General features: G+C 38.1%; 5 protein-coding genes across 5 annotated transcripts; 1 reads left to right on the top strand and 4 right to left on the bottom strand.

Moving 5' to 3' along the window:
* The first annotated feature begins 5,194 nt into the window (after positions 1-5,194).
* Positions 5,195-6,051, top strand: LOC149406802 (16.9 kDa class I heat shock protein 1-like). Its single transcript, XM_089608903.1, has one exon. The coding sequence runs from the start codon at positions 5,281-5,283 to the stop codon at positions 5,887-5,889; it is 609 nt and encodes a 202-aa protein (XP_089465029.1). The 5' UTR covers positions 5,195-5,280; the 3' UTR covers positions 5,890-6,051.
* Positions 6,052-6,370: 319 nt separating this feature from the next.
* LOC149406801 (ALA-interacting subunit 3-like) lies at positions 6,371-9,673 on the bottom strand. Its single transcript, XM_089608892.1, has 8 exons — positions 9,430-9,673; positions 9,166-9,224; positions 8,979-9,053; positions 8,771-8,887; positions 8,597-8,667; positions 7,405-7,705; positions 6,840-7,129; positions 6,371-6,745 (listed from the first exon to the last, which is right to left on the bottom strand). Exons 1-8 carry the CDS (start codon positions 9,524-9,526, stop codon positions 6,682-6,684), a joined length of 1,074 nt encoding a protein of 357 aa, XP_089465018.1. The 5' UTR covers positions 9,527-9,673; the 3' UTR covers positions 6,371-6,681.
* Positions 9,674-10,504: 831 nt separating this feature from the next.
* On the bottom strand, positions 10,505-13,206 carry LOC149406800 (putative U3 small nucleolar RNA-associated protein 11). Its single transcript, XM_089608883.1, has 9 exons — positions 13,001-13,206; positions 12,667-12,760; positions 12,452-12,542; positions 12,259-12,350; positions 12,072-12,165; positions 11,902-11,981; positions 11,146-11,229; positions 10,924-11,023; positions 10,505-10,827 (listed from the first exon to the last, which is right to left on the bottom strand). The coding sequence occupies exons 2-9, from the start codon at positions 12,720-12,722 to the stop codon at positions 10,735-10,737; spliced, it is 690 nt and encodes a 229-aa protein (XP_089465009.1). The 5' UTR covers positions 12,723-12,760; positions 13,001-13,206; the 3' UTR covers positions 10,505-10,734.
* Positions 13,207-13,802: 596 nt separating this feature from the next.
* On the bottom strand, positions 13,803-18,144 carry LOC149406799 (uncharacterized). The gene is made up of 5 exons (XM_089617744.1): positions 17,778-18,144; positions 16,296-16,921; positions 15,152-16,200; positions 14,968-15,043; positions 13,803-14,872 (listed from the first exon to the last, which is right to left on the bottom strand). The coding sequence occupies exons 2-5, from the start codon at positions 16,903-16,905 to the stop codon at positions 13,845-13,847; spliced, it is 2,763 nt and encodes a 920-aa protein (XP_089473870.1). The 5' UTR covers positions 16,906-16,921; positions 17,778-18,144; the 3' UTR covers positions 13,803-13,844.
* A 1,208-nt stretch (positions 18,145-19,352) lies between these two features.
* Positions 19,353-23,772, bottom strand: LOC149406798 (glucan endo-1,3-beta-glucosidase 2-like). The gene is made up of 5 exons (XM_089608873.1): positions 23,588-23,772; positions 21,382-21,935; positions 20,072-20,771; positions 19,947-19,974; positions 19,353-19,858 (listed from the first exon to the last, which is right to left on the bottom strand). The coding sequence occupies exons 1-5, from the start codon at positions 23,646-23,648 to the stop codon at positions 19,705-19,707; spliced, it is 1,497 nt and encodes a 498-aa protein (XP_089464999.1). The 5' UTR covers positions 23,649-23,772; the 3' UTR covers positions 19,353-19,704.
* Positions 23,773-24,010: the final 238 nt, after the last annotated feature.

Below are 24,010 nucleotides of genomic sequence, written 5' to 3'. Positions count from 1 at the left end.
TCTTGAATGATTTGAATTCATGTTTCATGTCAATCTTAAACAAGCTCCATTCTCCTTTCAAGTGGTTGACCGTGTCTTCGACACTCTTCAACCGAGCCTGTGAAAAATTAAAGATGTGACAATTTGACAAGCCATATGTTATGTTATCTACATGTTAAAGATTAGTCCATATTACCTCGGAGTCGGTGCTTGGAACTGCAAAAGCAGTTTCGGATGGGAGGGATGTGTCCCCTTCAGGTTCAATCCGAGCCTGTAATATCAACAATAAATCTCAACAATTTATCAATAACGTCAACAATATATCTATTGTTTGTTTACATCGTCTGTATGTCAACAATGTTGACATGAGATGTCTACAATGTTGACATCTCATGTCAACATTGTTGACATACAGACGTCAACATTGTAGACATCTCATGTCAACATCTCTTTCAACGAATCTCAACGAAGATAGAAAGTAATTACCTCTGCTTTGCCTTTCTGGTTTTTCTTCTTCTTCTTTTCATCTAACTTAAAAATAGTTTTGGATGGGCGGGACGTGTCTCCAGCAGATTCAACCCGAGCCTGTAATATCAACATCTGATGTCAACATCTCTTTCAACAAATCTCAATGAAGAAAAAAGAAAGAATTAAAATATTTACTTACAGCTTTGCCTTTTTGGTTTTCTTTCTTCTTCTTCTTCTCATCTGACTTAAAAAAGTGATCCTCACCGATGGTGTTGAACGCTAACTCCTCCGATTGAAAATCGATGTTTTGGAAAGTGTTTTCCAACACATGAGTCGTCACCGATTTCCAGCGTCGCATCAGTGGAATAGCTGTTTCTGACACTTTGTCACACACCGCGAGTGACGTGAACACATGCATCGTCTCGAATGCCCAAATCTGTAGTGGATACAGAAATGAGGGAAGGTTGATCTTCCCTTTTGAGTCGGACTTCCCTCCAACGTTCTTCACGTATTTGACGGCGCTTTCGTGAAAGAATTTCCAAACCACGTTACCCCACGGATATTTGTTAAACTGGTTTGAGTCCTCGACCAGCTTAACGTACGACAAATCAGGAATGTTGGTGTGGCTAGGTGCACCGAGGAGAACGTTGCACAGGAAGTGAAGGATTAAGAACTTCACCCGCCTCTCGGGATTGTCCCACCCTTTGCTCTCCTTCAGTTTAGAAGTCAACACTCCCCGTGACTTCAGCGTGCCATTCTGAAAAATGTCCGAGTACAAACCACCGTCAGCAACTTCATTGTACTCGAGAGCTTCAAAGTTGTCGACGACGCGGAGACCAGTGATTTCCGCGAAGTGCTTTATCGTGAAAGCACGTGGTTGTCCGGCAACCTCAATAAATAGTGCATCTTCGCACTCCTCCTCGCCATCATACCTACCAACCCTCATTAGCAAGTGGTTGATAATCTTCGAAGAGCGGTTGATTTTTGGTAGTTGCAGAAACTGGCCAAAGCAGCAGTTGCTAAACAATGACCTCTCTTCTTCGTTCATATCTGCAGCTTCCTCGAATTTCTCGAGGGATCCAAAGAAACTGAAATTATGGTCAACAATGTTCCCTTCGGGAACAAATCTCGACCAACCCTGAAAATAAAGATTAACAGATAAGGAAATGATATGAGAATCAAGAAAAAAAAACAAAATATTGTTGACATCTATGTCAACAATGTTGACATAAGATGTCAACATTGTAGACATATGTGTCTACAATGTAGACATCAGATGTCATTATTGTAGACATATGTGTCTACAATGTTGACATCCGATGTCAACATTGTTGACATCTATGTCTACAATGTTGACATCAGACATAGATGTCAACACTGAAGACACATGTGTCTACAATGTTGACATTAGTCATAGATGTCAACATTGTAGACATAAGATGTCAACAATGTAGACATAGATGTCAACATTGTAGACATGAATGTCAACATTTTAGACATCATTGTCCACTGTTGATATAGAGATTTTAACAATGTTGACATATATGTCTACAATGTTGACATCGATGTCGACATTGTTGATATCTATTAAGAGACAAATAAAACAACAATACAGACCGATTCTCATGTTCAGAGACAAATATTCCAACAAGTATTCAGAGACAAAATCATCAACAAATATTCAGAGATGAACCGATTACCATGTTCAGAGACTAATATTCCGAAAAATCAAGAAAATTTCATCAACAACACTAACCTTTGAAGTTCCCATTCTTGTACGAGGTTTTTTGGGAACCAGTTCTTCCTCTTCCGTGTCGGACGAACTCGCCGTGATGTTCTTCCTCTTTGGGGGTTTCGCCGCCGCGATTTTCGTCCGGGGTTTGGGTTTGGGCGAAGTTGTTGTTTTCCGTTTCCGAGCCGGCATTGGACTTGCCGGCTCCTCCGGGACTTTAGTTACGATTGTCCGAGGACTCCGACGCGGGTGATGGATTTGAGTCCGCCATTTTTCTTCTCGATGTTAGGGGTTCGGGTGAGTAGTGATGGGTTTGAGTGGGTTGAGAAAAGAGAGTTACTGTAGAGACGAAATGGGTTTGTTTGAGTCGACGGTTTCCCGGAGGTTACATGCAGTTACACACAGAGAGAGAGAGAGAGAGAAGTTCGACGGTTTTGACGTGAGAGAGGGAAAATGAGAAAAGTCTGAGTTTGAGATGAGAAATATGAGAACAATTCGTGAGAAATGGGTTTTGACCGAGTCATTTAGGCTGATTAAACATAGATGCCATTTTGTAAAGAAAATAGATAGTGAAGGGCAAACTTGACTTTTTACTCTTGTAATGGTGGCATTTTGGGACAAATTAAGGTTTTAGTGGAATGTGGGAAAAAATTATCAAAAGAGTGGCAAATAGAGCAATTTCTCTATAATGAAGGCACGAGGTATTTATAGAGGTTTGTGATTTTGTTTGGCGTTTTAAGGTTTGTTGGTGGGTCCCAATTGAAAATAAATAATTTAAACCCATTTGTGTATATTTGGATGTGTGTTTATCCAAGGCGGATAACGAGGCAAAAAGAGTCTTTGACTTTGGTTTGCATGTAGGATCTCCATCAGGCGAAAAGACTTGGTCAAAGCAAAGGAATGGATGGTTCCCTTTGGCGGATGATGTGGCCCATGAGGCATTGTTTGGGTAGAAGGGATTTTAGTCTGGGTGGGGACGTGGCAAAAGGAGTAAAGTTTGGATGAATGTCATTTGAGCAGATAGGGAGATGTTGCATATATACATGTGGGCTCTTTTTATTTAAGTGAGTGGATTGGTGGAGAGGTATGGGTGTGTCAGTAAAAATCTTTGACACTACTCATCTCAATTTTTATCTGTTATATATACTTTTTTATATTAAAGCTCCTCGTTACAACCTGTCGTTAAAGTGCGGCGGCAAGGAAAAGAGTACCCCATCTTTATTAAGACCCGACTTTCGCCTTTAAAATTACCCGCACAAGGGATGAGATATCCTCCAAATTATAAAACTGTCATTATCAATGTGTTTAGCCCATTGGCCAATAGAGTGAGCACCTTGATTACAATCCGGAGAATCTATTCAAATCTTTCTATAGAGATAAGATCAGCTCGAACTCACACATACCTTAATGGAGAGGTCTTGTGTTCGAACCCACTGGGCTGCAGAAATGGTTGTCTCATTGCAGGTGGACGATTTATCATCTTTCACCTTAATGTCCCTGTATTAAATCATGTAATCTTGGCCAATGTGTCACATGCGCTTGCACTGCTAATATATCATATAATCTTGACCAATAGTGTCACTTCTAAAAATAAAATAAAAACAGCTCAAAGAGGGGAATGCAAGGTCAATTTGGATAGATTTTACCTTTATCAAGTTTTAAAGTGAATTGAGTAATGCGTATATCTGCCCAATAAGCAAATAGAAAATTTTATATCCGTTTACCTATATAAATCAGGTATCAAGTTAGTAGACTTGTTTACCCGTTAATAATTACAAATTTATATTTTTTAATTTTAATATGTTATTTTTAAAATACATATATATATATATGTTATTTTAAATTATTAAATATATGTCATTTTTTATATTTTATTTTAAGTAACTTACTTATTTTATTTTAGTAGTTGTTGTTGTTGTTGTTATTGTTATTGTTGTTGTTGTTAGAGGAATTGCGGCATAAATTTATAATGTTTTTGGATTTATGCACTTAAATACTCGTTCTCTTAAAATTTAACATTCATATGTTATTTAACGGAATTGCTGCTAATGATGGTCCTAAAACGTAACATTGGTATTTTTGCCATTGAAAAAAAAAAAGTGGTATTTAAGTGAATAATAAATTCCACAGTTTTCATATATGGTGGTATTTAGATATTTATACCGTTAATAACCCTATGTATTTAAAAATATGAATGAATAATAAATAGTCGATAATCATTCCCACTTCGCTAACAATTTCAACTACTTACCAAAATATTACCTCCCGATCTCAAGACCTATTAGAGTGAACGATAGCAATAAACACAAGAATTCATAACATTATACTCATGGGCAGAGTCACCTTGGGCCCAAGAGGGGCAAATGCACCTTGGACTTTTAAAAATTGTAATTTTTATTCTAAAATTTTTAGCATTTTTTATATTTTTTTGGCTCAAATTTATGTAATCTTCTTTAATTTTGCCCCCTCCGAATTCTTTTTCTCAATTTTATTCTCCTGACTTTAATTTTTGGCTCCATTATACTTGAGTCTAGATTTTGCTACAGTGCTACATCATCTCTAAACAATTCTATATAAACAATTCCATGATAGCTCAGCATCAAAGATCACTAAATACGATTAAAAAATAAAGCAAATGTAGAATGGAAAGAATAGACCAATATTATAAATAAATAAAAATCATCCAAGCAATTCGATTCGGGCTACATCAATCGTGACAAATTTAAAATTGGGACGAATAATATATGCATATATTACCACTGTGAGGACATCAATAATAATGATATATGATGATTTAGGACGTGGCTTATGAAGCACGTGACAACACGCATATACTCACCTTGGTCGTTTGTTCTTCATACATCCGGAACGTTCCAACATATATCAAGCGTTCTCTAGAGTCTCCTCTACAGAAAGCTCACGAAGTCTCGAGAGAAACCAACAGAGAATATATATATATATATATATATATATATATATATATATATATATATATATATATATCATATCATCCTTGGTGTATAAATACACCCACAGAAAGAAACATAGTATCTCATTAACAAGCACTCTCAAGACTAAAGCTATATACTAATATCATCATCATGGCCAAGCTACGTCCGGAAACTTCCATGGCGGTTCTCCTCCTAATCGTCGTCGTCCTCCTCCCAGGCCTGATCAAAACGACAACATCCCTAACGCCGTACCCAAAATCATTATGGGACGTGATCGGAAACGACAACATGATGCTGATGCCGTACGAGGTCGACCCGTTATTCAAGATCCTGGATCAGAGCCCGACTGCGCTGGCACGTGCGGACTGGAGGGAAGGCCCGGAGGCGCACGTGATAGAGGTTGAGGTGCCCGGCATGAGAAAGGACGACGTGAAGGTGGAGGTCGACGAGAGCGACCGGGTTCTGAGAATCTCCGGCGAGCGGACTAGGACGGAGGAGAGAGAAGAAGACAAGTGGCATCGGTCGGAGAGGGTGGTCAACGCCAAGTTCTCGCGGGGGTTTAAGATGCCGGTCAACGCTGACCTTGGACGAGTCAAGGCTGACCTTGACAACGGTGTGTTGAGGATCACTGTTCCAAAGTTGGCCGAGGAAGAGGAGAAGAAGAAGCGGCTCAGAGTGATTGCTATTCAACAAGAAGACAATAACAAGAACGAGGCTACTTCTACTTCTTCCGGTAATACCGCCAAGTCTGAACTCTGAAAATGTAATAGTAATGCAAGATATGTATTGAGATGTTTTTTTGTGGGGTTTTATATATACATATATGTGTGCGTCAGTGTGTTTTTGTGTGAATGATGGTGATCTACTTATGTAATAATTTTGCCATTCTGGTGTTTTAAGAGAGTTGCTATTTTAATTCCATCGCTTATATATGTATATTTAGTCTTGCAATGATCTGTTTGCATTTTTTTTATTTTGTGTTCTTCTTCAGTCTCGGTTTCAAATGGTTTACTTGATGTGACTGAGCTTGATTTAAAAATAAAATAAAATAAAAAGTATTTGTTGTAGCTAAACATACTGATAAAGGATTTAGAATATATAACATAATAGTCGGTAAAAGAAAACATCGTATATTGAGTTTTGCTAGCGTCTAGCTAGCTGAGAATATTTAATTAGACAAGATCAAAATATATTGCCACTGGATTAAGTTTCAGTGGTTGACTTGAGCTTATAAAAAGGAATGAAAGGCTTATTATAAATAGACACCCATCAATATGAAGAATATATTAAAAACTGCAACAAACACTCGCAGACGAGGTATGATTGTTTTTTTTTTATCCCCAATTTAGTAAAGATAAAAGAGTCGGAGTACAAATTTAACTACACATATTTCTTTTTTTCTGAAAATCATAAGAGCATAAGTACCATAATTAACAGTCGGCAAGAGAAAAAAATTAGTAAGTCATAAGCTTAAAAACTACTTGCGGTTCCACTAGCAGAGAATGCTCAACCAGATCAGATGAGATTAACAATGTTTATTATCCCACCGAGTCAATTGGTGTGCGTCGCGGCCGGATTTCTGTTCCACGACAAGAACGACGGATCTCCAAGAGGCCTGCGTAAAAAATCACGTCGAAAAATATGGTTCAAACCCCAAAGCTTTTTTTTTCTTCGCAAAATTTATCGGGAGCGGATATGAGACGACTCACCTCGGCCTGATGATGTAGGCAAGCATGAAGGCCATAGCCATGAGAAGGCAAACTCCGCCGAGGCCAAGGCACGCCTTGCCGAGAAAATGATTCTTTCCACCGAGCCAACTCGTGGTCGAAAGCACGAGCCTTTTTCTGCCGTGGAAGCTATACGTGTTGTAGTTGTTCTCTATCACTACGCTCACTTCGTCGTTCGCTTGGAGGTCCACTTCGATCCTCCCGTACAGCTTTCGGAACGTTGGCAACGCCGCAGTTCTCATCCATACAATCAGATCTTCTTGCTCGCTCAGCTGAAACATCATTATGACACAGTAAATTAATAGTCAATAGAAAAAAGGTTGACAGTGATCAATTGTGTGTATAAAGGAAAGGGGTCAAAAAATTTATTGATAGTGAATTTTTTTTTTTGTTGTTTTTTTGACAATGTAATTTTAGCTATTTTGCTAATCAATTCGTTTTAATTGGCCATTTTGTACAATTTTTTCAAACTTGATACATGCTTGAAATTTTAACACAATAATCGACAATCACGAGTAAAAAAAACAAGAAAAAAGTGACTACTAACGGGTATGCTTTCGTTGAGCTTTCCGCCTCCAATCAACCCACGGCCCTGAAAATTCTTGGGGTAGACATCGGAACCAAATTTATGCTTTGTATCGCTTTTCCAGGCTATATCCTTTTTACTGACGCTGAGCTGTGTGTTATTGACCGAAAACTGGTACGTGTCGTTGAACAAACTCCATGCAATGAGGCCACACGGAACGATCACTGAATTATTCCCCAGCCGTTCTTCGGGTTTGCAATTTCCCGTCTGCTCTTCGTATGCCTTGCTGCGCAGCTGCTTGTCACTTCGACTTTTAACGTACCTAGAACATCACAGTTGTAGTAGATCAGACGAGAAAGCCAATGTCTTTCAGAACAGAAATGAGAGAAGTGAAATTAGGAGTATAGGAAGAAGAAAAAACATACGATATCAATCAGTACGTTGAAATATAATAACAGACTTTGAAACCATTAACATAAAACTCAATCTCATTGCAAGTCAGTTGAGGGAATTAAACATTGTTATCAAGATTGGGACTTTCGGCTCCTCGCGTTTAACACAAAACAACAAGCAAGTAATATCGTATAGGAAGTGTAAACACCAAAAAAGTTGTGTCCTTATAACCACTATAAACGTTGGACGTTGATAAATATGTTTACGCTAATCCTTCCATGGCCTGTATGCTACTCTTTTTTTTTTTCTTTTTTTTTTTTTTTTGTGATAACCTTACCATGTGTTAGTTTATCTTACAACCAAGTTAAAAATATATTAACAAACATAATTCGCTACGCGGAAATTTGTAATAAGTTACCACTACTACAATTTTTGGAATCACATGGACATGAACTCAAACCATAGAAACTATTAAATGGTTGAAGAACTAACAAGTTTGCATTGCACATAAGAAGAAAATATCGTACAATGACAAGACGGAGAAAACGGGTTTGGATGAGTTGATCTTTATATAAAGAAGTCTTAGTAAGTTGGCAAAGCACAAATGCATTATATCAAGAGTCCTTTTAGCTAGCCCATCAACTCTGATATAGAACATACACATCTTCGTGGCAATGTATTTCAAAAGGACTAAAGAAATTAATTACGTTCAAAGTTCTTTCGACCTAGAATTCATACCTTGGGAATTTTGATTTCGTAAATTCTAGAAAAAATAAAAAAGAAGAAAAAAACGACAAATAAGAGAAGTCAAGTCGAATACCTGCGATGATTCTGATGGTAGTTGTCAAGCTGGTAATAAATAAACACAGGGCTTTTCATCAGCCTCGGAACCTGGATTTTTTTATTTTTTTTTTACCAAGCTTGTCAAGAACACATGTAATCATTTTGAAATCCCTCTTTAAACACTACAAGGTTGCAAAAATAGTAAGCTTACAATAAATTTCCTAGTGCAGGTCTTGTTAGTATCAGTGCTTTGAATAAAGCCGACCCTGTCTTTGCTATAATTAACGGGAACGCAAGAATCGTCATATCGTTGCTTAATCTCCACCACCTGAAAAAATCCCAAGCCAGTCAATCAAATCACGAACACAATCGAAAATCAAATTTCGCAATACGTCCGCGAGAGGGTTTTGGTTCCGTACACGTTGCGAGGCCGACAAGCAAACAAGGCCAATAGGGATGAAGATGACTCCGAGAGCCAGAAACGCCGAGATTACCTGAAACCCAAGCAAGAAAGAAAGAAAGAAAGAAAAAGGACATCAATGACAAAGATGATGTCTTTTTCATTTCAGTCTCATAGAAAAATTAAAAATAGAAAAGCATTAATACCCATCCGGGTGTTAGAATAGGCTTGCAAGCTGGGAGTTCTTGTTGAGAGAATTTGGTGTCTGCAACAAGAAAAAGAAATGAACCAATCAATATGCGAAAACCCAAAAAAATAAAAAAAATAAAAATCGAAATCGATCTCTTAAGACATTCAAAGAGCTACAACACATTACAATGCCCGTAAAAAGAATATCAAGAACGAGAATTTCCCTTTCAGAATAATGCCGTACGGAAAAGAGAAAGGGAAAGAAGAAAAAAAAAACGGACATTTAGGTTTCTTCGAAACGACTCTGGATGATGGAAGAGAAGCTCCATCTTGGCCACCATCGCCGCCACTCCTCGACGCTCTGCTCGTCATCATCATTTGAAGATCTTCTTCGCAACACAAAACAGCATTTAAAAAAAATGACAGAGACAGTGAGAGAGAGAGAGAGAGAGCAATATTTTATTTGCGAATTTCGGGTGTTTTTTTAATAAAGTTTCTAAGGAATGTCGAATAAATCAAATCACTGTCTGTAATTTTTTATTTTTTTTTATATATATAGGAGTTGGTTCGGTTCGCACTTCCCACGAGCGCATCAAATGGTGTATTTTCTTAGGCAAAATAGCAAAGGTATTGTTTATGTTACGTTTTATAGTATAGTGCTACGTTTATAATTTATTTTCCCTAGGTCGATCACAATTTTTTTTTTTTAGAAATTCTCACAAGATATCAAAATCACTCTCTTAATTCAAATTTTGCTAACTTCTGAGCATACCTCCAGTTCTCAAAAGACCTTGATGTAAAAAAATATAATTAAACAATGAACAATTACAGCAAATAATCTTACTCTATATTTTCATATATAAATAAACAAGTATATGTTATATCCCTGAAAGACATTATGTATTTTAGGTAATTCTATTTCTTTACTTTCAAGTTTGGAACTCGGATTTTACGGTGTAGAGTAAAAAAAAAAAAATTTGCCACGTCCTTCTCAATGTGTCTCAAAGGGTTACAAAATTGTGAAATTTACTGATTTTTTGTAAATTCAAGCATAATTCACATACAAAATTTTCTTAGATCACAGACATAATTCGAAACCCCAGTCAGATACTAATATTTGCATGCAAAATTCACATCGGCAATTTCATAAAATTGAACACCTGTGTGTTAATCAATGGTTTCAAAAGGTTAATATATAGGCATGCTGCTTTATTATCCTAAGCAAAATTCTTTGTAAAATTTAAAATCTGTTCACTGGACAATATCATTCCACTCGGACAAGAGTGAAATTCAAGCCTAAAATCTACAATAACCAAGATATGTTCCACTGCCCAAAACACAACGATAGAGACGACATTCTCATAAGTTCATTAAAAAATATATTAGAGAAATGACATCAAGATACACTAATGCTCAACGTACAGTAAACTCTTCGGTTCAGCTTTCAATCTTATCTCAAAGGAATGTATAACTTGAAAACTATGAGTTGTCAAGGCCGTAAAGGACTTCATTAACAACCAATAGTCTATTGGTAAGTAAAAAGCATTATGGCAAAATTGAGTACACAGCAATTGGTTTAGAATTCATCATCTTTTCCGCTCGGCGCGCCACTTATAAACCGGATCAGATGTCGGAGTTACAATCTCGTCCTCACGAAGTTTACGCTTTCTACCCTTTTTCTGTGGTAGTAAAAAGTAAAAATAAATAAATAAAACACAGAACGGTGTTGGGCTTATTTCCGACCTTATTAAGGAGTATAGTGCAGATATCAATACCTGTAATTCCTTCTGCAATGCCATCTCATTGTAAATTTTCTCCAAATCGTTGGCTCTATTTCTTCTAGCCTCAAGCTCTCTGTATGAAGCAATTGTTTTCCTGCTCACACAAGTAAGATCAATATTAAAACAAATAAATTAAAAAAAAATCAGTTCTTTGTAACTAGTGATTTTTCTTTTCCCGAAATTTAAACTTTATGTCGGACGATTGATTCTTAATACCTTTTTATTTTCTCGGGAATGTCGGCGAACAAGGGCAGTTTTCCATCATTTAAAGAACGTGACTTGAGTTCCCTGGCCTCCTCTCTGCAAGAATTTAATAAAGAATCCGAAACCAAATATTTCAGAGAAACCAGTGTGAAGGAAATGCCAATTGCTCAGATTGATCACGATAAACGACAAGAAAATGGTATATGTGTAGAAAATGAAAGCATATCGAGAAGGGAAAAAAAATCAAGCTAAAGAAACTGAAAAAAAAAAAGGATATTAAAAAAACTGTATAGTGTGATGAGAACGTCAGAAATTCTTTGAAAAACTGATACAAAATACAAAGATGTTCTGGTAGTCAAGAGACCCGAACTCTCCCAAAACGAAATTTCTTATTTTCCCCTCTCTTCTCAAGTATAATCTTCATGCCTTAATCCACCCTTAATAACTATACACTAAGACATCATCAATTATTCTAAAACCATCCTTAACTGATAGCTAATTATCACAATAACCACAGTACATAAGATCTCATCATATGTTGAACAAAAAGCGCAATCAACGCCGAGTTCAAGGATGGTGGCATAATTAAGTACAGGATTTCAATGAAAACAATGAGAAGATCAACGAACTTTCTGCGAAACAGAAAAATAAAAAGAAGGGAAAGAGATAAACTTTATAAACTATAATAATACACAATTATTATTATACAAAGGAAAATGCAAACGACAGAGAGAGAGAGAGAGAGAGAGAGAGAGAGAGAGATCGAACCGGTCTTCTGCAAAGTAAACATGTGTGTTTGATGGCCGGTTATCGAGTTGATGTAGTGTAGCAGTCAACTTTTCAATTTTCTGCAACAAAAAAAAAATACACACATACACAATAATCACGAACCAATCCACAGACTTTTTCTATATTGCCGAAGAGTTCAAGATAAGTACTTTTTTCTCGCTCTGCACTTTCTGAAGCACATATCCCATGTCTTGTGTCTTCATGAGCATAAGCTCATCCGCCGTGTATTTGTTTCCCTCACCCCTTTTCTCATCAAAACCAAAAAAATGTTAATCACAAAGCCAAAAGAATTCCATTCATCCAAACTGAAAACAACGAGACAGAGAGATAAATTACTTCGATCTATGGACTCCGTTGACAGTTCGCGAATTGATCATCTTGAAGTAGAACTCGTCGGGGTTTTTAAACGCTGCTTTCTCTTGAAGCCTCTGTAGATTAAATAAAGTTAGATACATTGCAAAATATTTTATTCCCGTAACTAGTGAGTTCAATCAAACAACGAAAGCTTTTCGATTTTTTTTTTTTTTACCCGTATAGTCTCTTCCTTCTTATGGAATACTTTTGCACGCTCAACATAGTCCTTGTGTTTCTCGAGAATCCCGAATTTTTTCCTCGCTTCTCTGAGCCGAAAGAAACAAACTCAGAAAACTATGACGGTACAATAACAAAGATTATATAAACAAAATATATATACACATATATACATATATTTGAACTTGAAGGAAAAAAAATTAAGTCACTCACGGCTGGGCTCTTTCCTTGTGAGCTCTTCTACTCACAGCGTTTCTAAGTGACGACATTATGTTCTGTGAGCTAAAACAAAATCACCACAATTTCTCTGTAACAAAAAAAATGTCAACAATAAGCTTTCCAAATTCAAATACAATCAAACTGGACCGATTTCAACCAAGTTCATATACAATCAGTTCTTATCCTTTCTTTTATTTTCGTTTTTTTTTCTTTCTCTCTCATTTCCTTTAGAGAATCGAATACAAAATCAATACTAACAGAATTGTCAGGTCGTATAAATAAAATCTAAATGAAAGAAATAAGAAATCAATGGAATGGAAGCTCAAACCACAACGGAAGCGAGACGAAAACGGCGGCGGCGACACTAAAGCGAAAACGGCGATGATCGAAAGTGAGACCTAAAAGACCGAAATGGCGATGGTCGAGAACGGCGATTTCTCTGTTGTTTGGTAAAATGAGGGAATCAAATTTTGGGGCAAATTGAAAGCCCTAATTCTAATTTGGTGTCTTCTCTTTTTTTATTTCCTAAACAGACAAAAATTATAAATTGAATTTGAAAGAAAGGGAGGAAATAAATTATTTTAGTACAATTGTAATTAAATAAAACTGAAATAATATGCAAATTGGGGCGATGTATGCACAGGTAGTTAGGGAATAAGTTATTTTGCTATAATTGAAATCAAATAAAAATTGAATATGATATGTTTAATTTAAATCAAATTGATTAAGACTCCTTAAATTAAATTTAATTTAATTTGACTCTTTAAAATTTAATAAAACTAATTATCACTCTTCTAGATCGAGGATCGAAATACCGTTACCGTTACCGTTCCGAGCCTTCGAATTTACTGGTAACCGCCCGTACCGTAAATGAATACCGGGGGAAGCGAGAAAAAAAAGGAAACCGGTACCGTTGAACTTACCGTTACCGTAGAGGAATACCGTCAAATACCGGTGTTTACCGAGGGGAATTCAGAAAAGAAATATACAAAAAAACATACAAAGTACGTAGGATAAAATTCATAAAATTAAAAATAGTGTAGAATGTTTTCAACACAATACGAAATTACAAACACAACAAAAAGTAAGTTTAGTAACCAAAATGATAAAGTTCAACACAATTCACCAAATACTATTGTTCAACAAATTCAACATAGGAGGGATACAAATGACTACTCAAAGCGACCGTATGCAGCGGTCATACAGTAATCATACCAAGTCATGTAATGAGCATATGCACTAAAGTACATGTTCAAGTGATAGTCGTACTCATACTGAGATGAACCAACAGTCATGGAGTGGAGGGGATAACCTGGAACTGGTTGCACCGTTTCGGGAGCGTAACTTGATGCATAAGAGTCCTGGTAGTTGTAACTGGAAGATCCGTCATCATAAGATGACTCTGTGCCTTGAGGACCAATTGATACCGATCCGAAGTTGTAGGACAAGTCATCAACGTCATTGCTAGACGTAAATGACATGGCATCATTCATACCTCCGCCCTGACCTCCGCGCCCGTATCCTGAATCAAAAAAGGCAGGGTGATGAAGACGATCAAAATCTTCTTGCGATGGTGCGTATCCAAGTTGAGAACCGCCGACATCACCAAATGAGGTGCCTTCAGCAGTAAAGGAACCCCCAGACCGATAGGAACCTCCAGCACCTCCCCCTGATCCACCGTCACCTGCACCTCCACCTGCTCCGCTTGATCTACGGCTTGAACCTCCGCCATCTGAATCCGAACTGTCTCCGGATCCGCGTTGAGGTTGGACATCCTCGTTCACCACTCGATCCGGATCAACTCCATGCTCTCGAGCCGCTTCAGCTACTGCCGGATCCGGGTTCTGGTTGACGTCGTCCATGTGAACTTCGTCAATCCAGCGGAGCATTTCGTCGTCTCTCTCATTTTCGTTCCCCGAGCGTTCGAAAGCTCGTTCGATGATATCCAAAGGATCCAGGGGGTTGAGGTTGTTGTCGTGAATCCGAGTTGCTTCTCGGAGCTGCAACTTCATGTTGTATGAGCAGAAAACAAGCTTCTCGAGTCTGCCGTACGCTAGACGGTTCCTTTGTTTTGTGTGGACGAGGGCAAATGTACTCCAATTCCTCTCACAAGCGGAGGCGGATGCAGTTTGTGACAAAATTCGAATAGCCAACGTCTGTAAAGTCGGGGTCCAATTTCCGTAAAGCTCCCACCACTCACCTGCAATCATGTGACATAAATCATATCATGTCATTTATTACCATTCCATGACATAGTTAATGGCTTAATGCATACAATTCATCTCACAAGCTTACTTGCACAAAGGGTGCCTCGTGCCGAAACAACACTTCTTTGTGAGAAGTCCCCTCGAGCGTCTCGAAATGCGATTAACTGTAATTAGAAAATCAAATAAGACTCATATATTCATAATGTGATATAGCTTGTAACAATTTAATATTCATAATGTGATATAGCTTGTAACAATTTATAGTTTTATACCTCTCTCCCAAGAGTTGACCCATCAAGATCCGAATGCAAGAAGTCGAACACCCTTGTCACAGCGGTCATGTGGGTATTGTCCATGTGGATATCCGGGTTAAACAGCAACTTTGGATTTAGGAAGAAAGCTGCAATGTGTAGTGGATGTTCCATTTGAGTACTCCATCTGTGGTTCACGATGTCGACAACCCATTTCTTCCCACTCATCGCTTCCAACTTCTTTCTCATCTCGTGGAAGACGTAGTATAGTAATCCCATCGTGGGATGCACCTCAGTGTCCACTAATCGAAGAGTGGTGTACATCGGCTCGAATATGGCACACACTTCGTCCACCGAATGCCAGAATCTGGGATTTAAACAAGTCTCGGCTATGGATGTACCTGTAGGAGTTGCACTCAATTTGGAATCATCCCACCATTGACTACTGAACATCGTCCTCAACGCAGCTCTCTTCTCTCGGAGACTTCTGAGAGCTAGGTAGTTTGTGGCAAATCTTGTTGCGCCGGGACGGATGATTTCACCTGGGGATGTCTCCCGTAACTTGGACAACACAGTGCCGTGGTTGTAGATGAACTTAGTCGCATCCCTCACAGATTTGATAGTTTGCTTAACACTATCTCTCTTCCCAATATCTTCAAACATCAGATCTAGACAATGTGCAGCGCAATGTGTCCAGTACACATGGTACTTGCGTTGTAATTTCAACCCGGCACTCCTGTAGTTCGAACCGTTGTCGGTCACAACTTGGACGACATTCTCTTTTCCGATTTCTTTGAGCGCTGACCTCAGTATTCCGTAGATGTACTCCCCTGTTTTCGTATGCTTTGATGCATCAACGGACTTTAAAAACACCGTTGCACCAGCACAATAAACCATAATGTTTATGATGCTCAGTCTGGTCGGCCCCGTCCAACCATCAGTGAGTATGGTGCAGCCGTATTTTACCCACCGCTTCTTTTGTTCGTCAAGGTAGTTCTCCGCATCTGCAACCTCCATATCGAGGTATTTGTTATGAATTTCATACGGAGTTGGTATAGGAACGCCTGGACCTGCAATATGCCAATATACATCATGTTAACGTTTCAAGAACACATGCGATTCGACAATATGAAAATAAAATTACTTATCACAAATTGAGGATTACCCAAGTCTTGAGCGGACGCTATCATGTTTTTGAACTCATGCGAGGCGGCCTTACTCGCCGGCACATGTTGGTGAACAAAGAATTTTGTTATGTGTCTTCCGAGCCACGTTCTCTTCTTCGGATCCACGATCTCATCGATTTTTGTTTGCTTCGCACTCGCTGACTTATATAATGACGGAGCAGCTGGTGGAGATTTTGCCGTAGAACCACTGTCGGGCCCCGACATCATCCGAGCCTCCCATTCCGTCTGCGCCGCCTCTTGTCTTGACCTCTTCATAACTGCTCGTAATTGCGCTTCGTATGCTTCTTCGCTTGATTCTTCCCCGCCAACATTTTTAGTCAATGTCTTTTGAAGCGTAGCGTCCAACGACTTTTTGTTCTTCTTTTTTACGACATTGCCTTGAAGTAAAGCTTGCATCTCTTCTCTCACTTCAGGAGAGACTTTCTCACAGAATTTGACACTCCTCGTTGGGTCTACATGGGCTAGGTGGTTTTTCACTCTCGTGATGCCGCCACCTCCCATATTGTGCTCGCAAAATATGCACTTGTGGCCGCTACTTTTCCCGGGAATAGGTGTGCAATACTTCCTAGCTGGGTCGGGGGCCGACATTCTTGCAACTTGTAATCTACAAATGAACAAATAACATTTACACAATATCACTAACTAATTATCAACTTGTAATATACACAAACTCTAAAATTAAAATTATCAAATATTCGGATTAAATCCAAAAACATTACAAACATCAACACAAAATTTCTAAAATTAAAAACAAAGTCACAAAATTTCTTCATAAATCAATAAACAAGTTCATCATAATCCATAACCTTAATCATCACTAACTAATCACATAATTATCAAATAATTCGGATTAAATCCAAAAAAATTACAAACATCAACACAAAAACTCTAAAATTAAAAACAAGTCACAAAATTTCTTCATAAATCAATAAACAAGTTCATCATAATCCATAACCTTAATCATCACTAACTAATCACATAATTATCAAATAATTCGGATTAAATCCAAAAAAATTACAAACATCAACACAAAAACTCTAAAATTAAAAACAAGTCACAAAATTTCTTCATAAATCAATAAACAAGTTTACATAACCTTAATCATCACTAACTAATCACAAAATTACTAAATAATTCGGATTAATTACCAAAAAAATTATAAACATCACCACAAACTCTAAAATTAAAAATAATTCATAACAATTTCTTCATAAATCAATAAACAAGTTTACATAAGCTTAATCATCACTAACTAATCACAAAATTAATAAATAATTCGGATTAAATCATTAAATACAAAAAAATTACAAACATCAACACAAACTCTAAATAAAAACTACATTCATGCTCACTAAGTAGTCATAACTATCAAATTATAGTTAATCTTCAAGAATCATCAACAAATTTCAAGATTTAAACTCAAAATCATAAAAAAAACTCAAAAAGGACGGGATCCTCACCGGGAAGGGCGGGAACCGGCGGGAAATAGTGAGAAGTGGCCGTGTTCGCGTCGGGAAGAGGACGGTTTGGCGGGATCCGACCGGACTCTGGGAAAATTTGGGCTGAGCGGCGTCGGGAAGTTGTTGACCTAAAACCGACGCAAATGAAGATTTCCAAACGGGATCCGGCCTTTTATAGCCGGGTTTTTCTTTTTTTTTTTAACTGAACCGGACCGGGAAATGGGAACCGGGTTCCCACCCGGATCCCGGTCCGGTTCCCCCGGAACCACCGGAAAACTCCGGTTTTGGTGGTTCCGGTGCCGGTTAGCTTCAAAAAGGGGGAACCGGACCGGTTCCCGTCCGGTTCCCCCGGTTTTTCAATCCTTGTTCTAGATACACTATTAGCGGTACTATTATGCTAATTTTCAAAATTAAAAACTAATTTAAAATCAAGGTTTTATCTAGTCTTCAATTTATAATTTAACAAAATTATAAGAAGTATCAAACCTCAAAATCTAATTTTCCTTATCTTTTTTTTTTTTTTAAAGTAACATATACCTAAAATACAAAGCTCTTGTTGCTTTAAAATAAAAATTTTGCCGATGTCATCCGACAAAAATTCCGACCATCGTGCTCCCGTCTTCGTTAAAAACTCCAGTAAAGAATGATGAAGAGTGGATTTTTTTTAAATACTCATTTTACTGAGAAAGTTATATTTGTTAATGATGTAATATTTGTTAAAGAAGGTAATGGAGCAAAACTTTCAACTTTTAAGAGAAAAAGGAAAACTTTCATAAAAGAGGAAAATAATTATGAGGAGGGCATATTTGTAAATGTACACCTCAGATTCAAATGCCTATGTGCTATTTTTTAAAAAAAGATAGTTATGTGTCTAATGACACTAATTTACTCCTAGTTGTGGCAATTTCTATTGCTAAATTGACCTCACATTGGCTTCACCAGTACAAATTTAGGTTAATTTTATTTTCCATTAGCTTTTCCAAATATAATGTATTCTCGCATTTAGTTATACATTTTATTCGGTAAAATTTCCAACAATCCAAACAACACAAGAAAAATTGGAACTATGTCATCAAAATGTAAGAATATGTAATTGTAGTTTGAAGTTTGAACAATATAGAGTTTAGTTATACATTTTATTCGGTAAACTTTCCAACAATCCAAACAACACAAGAAAAATTGGAACTATGTCATCAAATTGTAAGAATATGTAATTGTAGTTTGAAGTTTGAACAATATATCGAGTTTGGTTTTCAAATGTGAGGTAACACTAACTTGGTTTCTCAAGTTTCCAAAGAGAATCCGTAACTATTAAGTACAGAAACAAATTCAGACTTTTCATGGAAAGAATAATTATCAGAGGCAAATCTGATTGACCCCTAGAAAATCTTGCAGCAGCATTGCCACAACCTCATCACGGCTCAACAACAGACGACAAACATTAAAATCTTGTTTTTGTTATTAATTCTCTTTCATTCTGTACCAGACTAGACATTAATCTTTTTTTAACGACACTATACAATATAGATGTCTAAAACTTAGACAAGATACTAATTGCACCTGCAACACAAAAGATGAATCAAATAAGGAGATGTACTCAAATTAGAAAAATGACCGAAAACGTTTCAGTTCATCGAGTGATCTTTCACAAGAAAAATAGAAGCAACTTCGATAACGAACGAGTGGAAGAAAAAAAAAATACAGGGTAAAGGAGAGCCAATGAAATGTTTTAAGTCCTAACACAAAATAAATATGCCGACTCCTCCAACTTGTTTTGTACAAAATTGAGGGGACTAATCGATACTACCTGGTCGCTATTCCGTGACTTTCTCTCCAAGGAAAGCCGAACAAAAAAAAAACAAGAAATAAGAAAACACTTGACATTCCAGTTCCGTCTAATCTACCTCAAAATTATCCGACAAAACAACTACAACGACACTGCGCCGAAGACGAGAACCATCGTCATCGTCGCCACGCTCGATAAAACGCCGCCGCCGAGTTTCCCGGCCGAAGAATCTGAGCCCGTGGAATTCATGAACGGACCAGTAATATTCCCCGTCATCGTCCCGTTCAGACCAAGACTGCGTTTTCGCAATCAAAATATTAGCTTCTTTCGACGGAAAAAATAACGATTCCGTAAAATAAAATAAAAAAATTAAAAACACATACCTTCCTTGGAACACACAAGATCCATGACCTGCTCATCAAGAAGTTTCGCAAATCAATTACATAAAACCCCAATCATCACACAGAGAAGAAGAACTCAAATAAAAAAAATAAAAAAAAAGGCTTACTTGGATCCGTAGTTGTGATACCGGCGACTCCATTGAAGTTACAAGCCTCGGGGGCGTTCCCTTTCAAGTGATAGTAAGCATCGAAAGCGTAGGTCGCGTGGGCCGCCACGTCATCGGGCTCGTAACACGGCTCTCCCTGAGCCAACGCGGAGCAGTTGACTTTCCCGGGCCCGCACGCCCAGTCCAGCGCCGCCTGAAGCATCTTCTTATCGGCGCCTTCTTTGGCCGAGCAGAACGTCATGTTCGTGGTGTCGTTGGCCAAAACGTCCCCCGAGCCCGTCAAGTGCATAACGTAGACGGGGTTTCCGTTCGCGTCGAAAAGACCCCAATTCTTCTCCGAGACCGACCCGGCTTTCATGTCCTCGTTGTAGAGCTCGTAGATGAACGTGCTGACCGCGACCCCGGGCCGCTTCGGCGTGCCCGTCTTGTTCAGGACGTGCCTTATGAGATTGCTGTTGTAAGTGTTGGCGTTCTCGAGGGTCGCGTCGGGCTCCGAAGGATCGCCTTTCGACGGCCAACCCGTCTCCATCACCATGATCGGGATTCCCGTGAAGTTGAGGAAGTCCATGGCCGCGTACCCCGCGTCCACCACCGCGTCGAACACGTTCGAGTACCGAAGCAGCGTGTTTGAGTCCACCGCCTCCTTCACCGGAGAGAGAGGCTGGAAGAGAGCGTAGTCCAACGAGATCACCCCGTTCGCCTGAACGTAATTAAGAAAATAACTCGAATTAAAACATCACGTATATGTCATACTATGAGAGGGGTTAGACATGATCGAAAGTACCTATCAAGCTATTTCAAACAGTTTCTAAATAAAAAAAATCGGTTCATTTCAACTAACCTAACCAAAAAAAAATTTCCCGGTTCGAGATTAACCGAAATTTCACGTTTACCTGCACGTAGTCGTAGTAATCATAGACCCCTGGGTTAAAATAACTCAAATTAAAACATCACGTATTTGTCATAATACTATGAGAGACTTAGGCATGAGCTGAGCTATCATGCTATTTCAAACAATTTCTTCTAAATAAAAAAAATCGGTTCATTTCAGTTAACCCAAGTAAATTTATTTTTTCCCCGGCTCGAGATAAACCGAAATTTCACATTTACCTTGCATGTATACGTAATAAGGGTAGATATTGAGCATCAAGCTATGAGAGGGTTAGGAATGAGCTGAGCTATATTTTGATTGAAAGTAGCTATCAAGCTATTTCAAAAAGTTTCTTCTAAATAAAAAAAAAAAAATCGGTTCATTTTTTCAACTAACCTAACCAAATTTTTTTCCCCCCCGTTTAATCTCCCGTTTTTACCTGCATGTAGTCGTAGTAAGGGTAGATATTGAGCATCAAGACCGACCCCGTGGACTGAAGGAAATCGAGCATGGGGACGAGAACGGGGTTCCACGAGTGGTTGAAGAAGGCTTGGGAAGGCGGGAACGAGTCGAGGATGATGGACGAAGAGTGGGGCGTCGAGACTTTGATCCGACGGTCGAGATTGGAGGCGAGGAGCGCGGAGTGGACGTACTTGAGTGCGTTGACGAGGACTCTGGCGACGTTCGGGAGAGCGGTGAGGACCTCGGAGCCGACGCAGATGGCCGTGATGTTGGTGGCCGGGTAGTGGGCCACCACGTTGCGGGCGACCCAGTTGGCGGCGGTGGAATTCGATTGGCCGATCCCGAGGAGCTCGTCGTTTGGGATCGAGATCACCACTTGGATTCCCGTGTTCGCGAGAGCCGCGAGCATTCCTTTGTCCGCGTCGTAGAGCCGCACGTGACGGATCTGCTGCGCCTTCAGCAGCGACACCACCTGAGTCGGGTGTGGCATGTCCGAGAGCTCCGTCCCGATGTTGACTCCGATGATCGCGTCTGACAAACGGGAAAAACAAAAACAAAAAGAGAGTTCAAGATAAGATAAATCACTTCTTCAGCTTTCAGTTGGTTTGATGAGTAAGTAAGCAAACTACATTGTCGTTATCAGCCAAATTCAACTTATATTTGGAATTTTGACGAGTTTTGGTCATCTTGGTTTGAGTTGTACTGGTTTTTGTTTCTTTCGAAAAAGCGATGAATAGAGTAGCAAACTACATTTTTCATTATCAGCCGAATTCACGAGGCCTCGTCTGTACTGGTTTTGGTCATCTTGGTTTGAGTTGTACCAGTTTTTTATTTCTTCGAATAAGATAAATCACTTCTTCTGTTTTCAGTTGGTTTGATGAGTAAGTAAGCAAACCACATTGTCATTATCAGCCAAATTCAAAGTACATTTGGAATTTTGACGAGTCTTAATAGTTTGTACGGGTTTTGGTCATCTTGGTTTGAGTTGTACCGGTTTTTATTTCTTCGAAAAAGCGATAAATAGAGTACTACATTTCCCATTATCAGCCAAATTCACGAGGCCTCGTCTGTACTGGTATTGGAGAACAGCTTAAGGCAGCCCTTTGATGAGAGCGAGCTCGTTTAAAGATTGTGCTGATTAGAGGTTGTTTATTCTTTACTTCAAAACACGATATATACACGAAAAAGAAAAACATTGCTTGATCAAATTGAGCACTCCAAGCTTTCGATTGCAGAGAGCAAAATGAGGCACATAATTATGGAAACAAGGCATAACCATGTTTTAGTTCCGACCTCTTTCTTTTCTACCAAATAAATAATATAGATGAGCTAAAAAAGAAAACTTGTATATTATTTTTTTATGGCAGGAAATGGACACAAACAAAAACTTGTGTACTCATCAAAACGCCCGACTAACAACAAAGTACTCCTCGTGGTTGAAGTACCGTGAGAAAGGGTTTTGTTTTCAGTTACAAAATTATAATATAATTTGTATATTTTTTCATTTTTACTAATTTAAATTTAAAAGTAGAGAAACGTATTGCAAACTTCAACTTGATTTCACTACAGAAATGGAAACATTAGTCTCTGAATGTATATTTCTGATAAAAGGTAAGATTACAAGTTAAACATTTCTTTTCTTAAAATAAATAAATAAGTCTTTTATTTTTATCTTCAAGAGCAGAAACAAAATACCCTAATATACACTTGCATTTACTATTACCAACTCCCTTCTGTGTATTTATTTTACGCCATTTAATATCTGACCTACGCTTCAACTTCAAGGCAGATTGAAACCGAATCAAATAAGACAAACCAAACTCATCACAACTTGAAAAATGATTTTTCTTTAAACCCTCCAAATGTTTATCTGTAGTAGCCATTGATGGTTCATGCAGAGGAACAATATAGTTCAAGACTGGCTGTGAGGATAGAGCGTTGATTAAAAAGGAAACCCATTTAAATACTCTGCTAAAAAATCTGAGCCAGAACATTTTACGAATAATCATGGTCAATGAAGGAAGGGAATACAAGTTGAAGAATAACAGAGCCACATTGTTTATGACAAAAAAAAAAATTATATAAAGCGTGAAAAAAGGAAAGAAAAAACAGGTCGGAGGAAAAATAATGTTTAAAAAAAAAAAAAAAAAAAAAAAAAAAAAAAAAAAAAAAAAAAAACTTACCTTCATCAGCTGAAGCTAAAGACGCTGCTAAGAGAAAGAGAAACCAGAAAGGCATAGCCATGAGAGTTAATAAACCAACACCACCAAAGCCACTGAAAGGAAGTGAAAAAAGGAAACCCAAGTAGTACGCTTTTGTGTATTCTGACTCTGTGAGAGAGAGAGAGAGAGAGAGAGAGAGAGAGAGAGAGAGAGAGACAGAGTGTGTGTGTCGGATTCGGATGTGAACGTAAGAAAAATAGAAGTGAAGCTAATAAGGGAGTAAATTAATGATAAAGTTGTGATAAATCATAAATGTATTACAAAATAAATAATTAGATGTAATTATTTATTAGTATTATTACTAGGAGGGAACAGGGAAGAGGGAAAGACAGAAAGTGGCACAGTGAGAAGAGAATAAAATGTTTCAAAAAAATAAAATAAAGA

The sequence above is a fragment of the Urtica dioica genome, chromosome 1 (assembly GCF_054948205.1).
Source record: "Urtica dioica subsp. dioica isolate 48M chromosome 1, U.dioica_male_clone48M_v1_H2, whole genome shotgun sequence".
Classification (NCBI taxonomy): domain Eukaryota; kingdom Viridiplantae; phylum Streptophyta; class Magnoliopsida; order Rosales; family Urticaceae; genus Urtica; species Urtica dioica.
This window is presented reverse-complemented; position numbering and strand designations above follow the sequence as displayed.